Source organism: Wasmannia auropunctata, unplaced genomic scaffold, assembly GCF_000956235.1.
Source record: "Wasmannia auropunctata unplaced genomic scaffold, wasmannia.A_1.0 LD335921.1, whole genome shotgun sequence".
In the NCBI taxonomy this organism is placed as follows: Eukaryota; Metazoa; Arthropoda; class Insecta; order Hymenoptera; family Formicidae; genus Wasmannia; species Wasmannia auropunctata.
The window spans coordinates 991,388-997,387 of record NW_012026969.1 but is presented as its reverse complement, the minus strand read 5'-3'; the positions used below and the strand labels follow the sequence as shown (position 1 = coordinate 997,387).

Genomic DNA, 6,000 nt, shown 5'->3' with positions numbered 1-6,000 from the left:
TATATATATATATATACACATACATACACATACATAGATACGTTAAACGAAATCATTAGAGTTATGAAAGACAAAAAAGATTTGCGATGATCCAAGGCTATAAGTACACTATTTCGATATTCGATTATTTCAAGAGTTCAGAATGCGTTATGCAATCAGGGTACTCAGAGACATTAGCATTTCAATAAATAAATGCCTGATCGTTTAGCTTGGCACATTGTAAGTGAACAGAATTTGCGGGCATGTAAAAAAAATGAAAATGTGATAATCGCAGATCGTTAGTCTAGAATTGCTAAGAGTGATAAAGAAGAAAAGCGGATTGAATAACGAATACTCTTAAAAAAAAAAAAAAAAAAAACCAGTGGTGACATGTATGTTCTACAGGATTTGAGCTTCTTACATATTTTATTTAATTATATATTTCTTCTTGCATCTTGTGTCTGTACACAAGCTGTGATGTTACGACTTTTTTGTATCCAATTTATTTGTATAAAATGTTAGGAATAGCGTTAAAGATTTGCATATAGGTCACTGGTACTTTGCTCATTGATATATAGGGTATCCTAAAACTGAAGCATTATTTTTCTTTTTTTAGTAAAAAATTCTTTGAAATTCGGAATCAATTTTCGAATCGTTCTAAACGAAATTTGAAAAAAATTTTGCATAAGTTAATTTAAAAATAATAAATTATAAAATAAAATTTTAATATATAAAATAACGTGCGTATGTATACATGTATTAAAAAATTATTAACTTTTATTTCAAATCGCACGTGCTTTAAAATTATAATTTTATTTATATACCTGTATTACTAGATACTGTTTGTATGCGTGTAGATAAGAAAAACATCTTATTCATTTTATTTTATCAAAGTTTTGATTTCTTTCTGATCATTTAATGAATTAAATACGAGATATTGAAAGTTGAACGATTCCAACGAGGAATATTCTTCTAAATAGTATCGAAGTAAAGAGATCAATATTACACGCAAATTCATCAAAAAATGTTATGACAAAAAATTGTATAATAATTTCAGATACCCCATATATCCCTTTATCGCATTTGTTCTGATAAGCATCGAATTAAAGTGGCACGATATGTACGCGACGTTGAAGGAACGAAACAATCATGGATCGCACTAATAAATCTCATAGTGGACTAAATGTACTTTCAAACGGATGCACAGTGTAAGAACAAACTAAATAAATCCATCAAAAGGAGGGTATTTACGGATATGGAACAATCTGGAACTTCTACCATTTTGTCTTGTATCTTTAACTTACTGAGAGATTACGGATGTATAGTGGGATTAGCTAATCAGTCTTGTGTTAGAGGCTCGTTATGTCTAGACTCAACTGCATTACGTTACGTTGCTCGCATAATAACTCTCTCCTTAGCTCATTCCGTTAGGATTCATCCATTATTATTTATCTCGCGATTGTAACAATTACAGGGATTCAATCTTTTTTTTTTTCGTTCGTCGTTTTTTCAATCTTGTTTCTCACTGGGCTCTAAGACAGTCTACGTTCTCTCGTTTCTACTCAAAAGCATGGTGCATGCCTCTGAATTTCATAGTGTTATTTCGTGGAGCAACGCAGAAACGATTACGCAATGAATTAAGAACGATATCTTATGCCGCTGTTGTGTAGCCGTTGTGCGGTGTATAAATAGGTGTGGATGATCCTATTGCACTATATGGAAACTACAAACTCATGACTGTAAATTGCACGACGAATCTTTGCAGAATATATGTTAACTTTCGATCGAAAAGTGGTATTCATTCGCAGTGAGAATATGCTATATATATATATATATATCTTCCTCCTTGGAAGATATCAGAAGCATATTATAAGAGACAAAGCGCGACAAATGTTCATTTGCCAGCTCCACGAAATAGTACAGTTACGTACGCAGCATATATAGCTTATGTCATATGTACAAGGTATGTCGGGAAAATTTCAGAAGCACAATAGCAACATAGAAGAAATTTTGATAAAATTACTTATTGCTTGTCACATAGATATTTAACGCATTAGATTCGCAGTAAAGTTCACGTTGGGATAGATAAATATCTAATTTCTTTTGCAATATTATTGTGCGACCGTTAACTTGTTCAGCTCTGAAACCTTTCAAACATACAGCTTCATTTTTTTTTTTAATCTCTATATTCGCGAGATTGTCTAGATATACAGAACGAGAAACGAGGATAAGGCGCGCCGTTTAAATTAATTACCAGTACTTTTACAAGCGTAACATTTGATCGTGATAGAATTTTGAAATTAAAATATTAATATTGAATTTAAAGCTTAGATACTAATTGTTTTTTCCTTTAAGATTTCATAATTACAATAAAAAGATTAAAATAGAGATTATGAACTCTTTGCAAGCTATCGCAAATACTCATCAATTATATGGTATCGCTACTGAAGCCTTCGAATTTGAAAAAGAGGGTCCTTACTTTCTAATTCTACGATGTATCGAACAATTGGTGGATTCAGAACTCTTATAGGTCAACTGATATAATAAAGTCAAAAATATTAAAATGATGTAGAAAACATAAATATAATAGAAATTTATAAATTAGAGGAACGCGATATATATATTTGCTAAGTCCGTACACTTATTCTGAATCACCCTCTACACATATACTTTCCAACATATCTATATCACTATACGAGTTCAAAGCTTAAAATCATGCAAAGTGGCGACTAGGCGTAATTCACAAAATTTATAAAATGTGGTCTTTTTGCTGTGAACAAAATGTCGTACCAACGCGGTAGTCGACCTAATTGCCACTTTGGTTTACCATATTTACTATAAACTCGGGGGAAAAAAAAATAAACCAATGCTATATAAATATATATTACAGCAGAAAATTGCGCAAAAAGCGCACCTTGCGACCCGCGATAATGAAACAGAAAGTCTATGATATAAATAATAAATCTGCTTAATTCTTTGATACACGCTAGGTAGTTAATGGAGCGAAAAAGAGAGAAAGAGAGAGAGAGAGAGAGAGAGAGAGAGAGAGAGAGAGAGAGAGAAGTTACTACATGCTTGTCAGCAGACTATAATGTGCATTGCCAATGGACAAGTCGTATGTTTCTCACAGTGCACGGCCGAATCTCAAGGGGAGACACATTTGAATCGCAACTGTCTGTAATAACTCCATGATAACGGCGTCTTTAGTATAAAGTAAACCTCTCCGTATTAACGTATATACTACACAGCGACAACTTCAAAAAGACAGTATCTGATATAAATATATTCGCTGCCTCTTTCCAACATGCATCGCAGCGCAACAAATATATAATTAGCTGTACACGCGTAGTGATATTAATTACATTTAGAGAGACGGAATTAAGACATGGTAACACCCGTATAAGGAAACTCCACTCGCTTGTTAGGACCTGTACTCTTAGTTACGTCTAGAACGTTTAAAATAGACTTATGAGTATAGTAGCTTGTATATGTTAGCTAAAACACACTAACATCCCCTTTCATATGCAGAAAACATTGCTCAGTGTAATCCTTTCAAAACGATAATTCAGTACGCTCAGAAATTTGGCACAGACACTGCCTTTTTGTTTTGGAATATTCATATCCGATTCTCGATTCACTCCAAGTGATAAAATTTCGTACAGCGAAGCTACGTGGTCGTATTACCGATGTAACCGTTATTCAAAATTTCCGATTTGTTCATGTAGTCGCCCGTAGTACGCTTGTTATTTTCCGTTTTGTCACCGTTAATCTGAATGTCCATAACGTCCACTGATGGAAATTCTACGTGTAAAGAAGTGATCTCCTTTTTTTCGACGCCCGACATGATTTCGGGGCTTCTATTTTCGTAATCGGGATCGTCCCGACGCTTAGACGGATTTGGGCTATCGAGAAAATTTCGCTTAACTAAACTTTGTGGACTTCCAGGCTTCCCTAGAGAACCTTGACTTACGTTACTGCGGGAAGTACTTTTCTTATATATAAAAGGCGAGCTTCTGACTGATTTAAGGCTGCCTTCTACGAAAGGCGAGTTTAATGTGTCCTTACTAGATACGAGCGAATCTCCGGAAATACCGCCAAATTCATCGAATCCAGCCTTGGGTACTTTTATAGAGCTCATGTCATGGAAATTGGAAGTAGCTTTTGAGGATTCGCCATACGAATCTGCTCCGTATCGTGGACTTAAGTTATTTCTAATACTGCGAGGCTCAAAACTTGCAAAGTCACCAAAGTCCTGGCGCAGAGGCGAATCTTCTCCCTGCATTTCTTCCTCCCGCAAATCTTGTAGAGCAACCATTTCTAGATCTCTGTTGAAATTGAATAATTAAATAGCATACATTTAATTATTTCAAATATGCAAATTATTACATATGCATTAATTGATATAAAATTAAGTATACTTACTCATTTTGTGGTGAATGCGAACTATTTTGATTTCGAGCTTCGATTCCCTCCGAGCTATGATAAAAACTAACATTTTCAAAGTCTTCTATACTAACTTCTTGCATTAACAGCGTCTCGATGTCTATAAAGGTAGGTCTTCTCGTAGCTCTATGATTCCAGGTACGCCTCATTAAATTATACAGTGAGTCAGGACAATTTTCCGGTCGTTCCATTACTCCCCCCTCAATTACGTAACGCAATACCTACAAAAAGAGAGGCAATAATTTAGAGAGACGTATAACAACAACAAAAGTTATTTTTTCTTGCAAAATTCGTATTCACCTGATCATTCGACAAGCCTTGATACGGCTGCGAAGCCAGCGTTACCATTTCCCATAGAACAACTCCATAGCTCCACACGTCAGAGAAACTCGTGAATACGCCGTCCTTCAAGCTTTCTGGTGCCATCCATCTGACTGGCAGCAGTCCCTTGGATCCTTTTCGATAGTAATCGGTTTCGTATATGTCTCTCGTCATGCCGAAATCGCCGATCTTTACGGTAAGATCTTCGGCTACCATACAATTGCGAGCAGCCAAATCTCTGTGGACAAATTTCTTCGCGGAGAGATAAGACATGCCGTCCGCAATTTCGACCGCCATTTGCAGGATGTCTCTCAACGTCGGAGGTTGCTTCGAGTTCACGCATACGTCCGGCCGGTGATTTCTCAGATACGTCTTTAGATCACCGTTCACCATCAGTTCCATAACTACCAATGTAGGTTGACCTTGCGACACTACGCCCAGCAGTCTGACAACGTGATGAGTGTTGAAAGCCCTTCAACAAAGAAAATTATAATAAGTTGGAAAGATAGAAAGAAGAGACAACGGTGCTTGAGAGCGGAAGCAATTAATTCCTCTTACTTCATGACGGAAGCTTCGTTAAGGAACTCTATTCGTTCACGGTCGGTTGCGTTTTCATTTACAGTTTTCACGGCGCACCGCACTTCCGGATTGCCTTTCACGACATCCCTGGCCAATCCTTCGTATACCATGCCGAAAGAACCATTTCCTAATTCTTTTAATAATTGAATGTTCTTTCTGGCCACTTCCCATTCGTCCGGCACGTAACTTGTACTCACATATTCCGGATTCACTGTCGCGATAAGCCTCATACTGGGCACATTTCGCATCGCTCTCTTTCTAAATACATAGAACATTGCTAGAGAACTCGACATTATGACAATGCTCAGTATCGACCAGAAGAAAATCCAGAATGTGCTTAATGTGCCATGTTCCGATATATAAAAATATTTCACTTCGGTATACGCGCCATTTCCGGCTAAGCTCGTAGCTCGTACTTTTACAGAATAATTTCCAGCAGGAAGATTCTTTAAGACGTACGAGTTGCCCATGTTGGCGAAATCGCGTCTTGTGATGCATACCACCGTTGCTTGTATCTATACAATAAAAGAAAAAGATTATATTGCAGACAGTATGTACATATACAAGATACATTCTAAACTACAAATTACTTTCCATTTTTCCTCAGATTAGATTTTTAATAGATTTTTTTTTTTTTTTTTTTCCATCAAATTCATTCTTCCTTTGTTATTGTGTTGT

General features: G+C 36.0%; 1 protein-coding gene across 2 annotated transcripts in view; it reads right to left on the bottom strand.

Moving 5' to 3' along the window:
- Window positions 1-2,167: 2,167 nt before the first annotated feature.
- The window catches only part of LOC105455146 (insulin-like receptor), a 35,921-nt gene continuing 32,088 nt past the window's right edge, over window positions 2,168-6,000 (bottom strand). For both annotated transcript variants that reach the window (XM_011698234.1, XM_011698235.1), the window contains exons 9-12: window positions 5,302-5,837; window positions 4,723-5,215; window positions 4,402-4,643; window positions 2,168-4,304 (exon numbers count right to left, since the gene is read on the bottom strand). In XM_011698234.1, coding sequence (XP_011696536.1) covers window positions 3,647-4,304; window positions 4,402-4,643; window positions 4,723-5,215; window positions 5,302-5,837 — 1,929 coding nt within the window. In that variant the 3' untranslated portion in view covers window positions 2,168-3,646. The remainder of the gene's footprint in view (window positions 4,305-4,401; window positions 4,644-4,722; window positions 5,216-5,301; window positions 5,838-6,000) is intronic.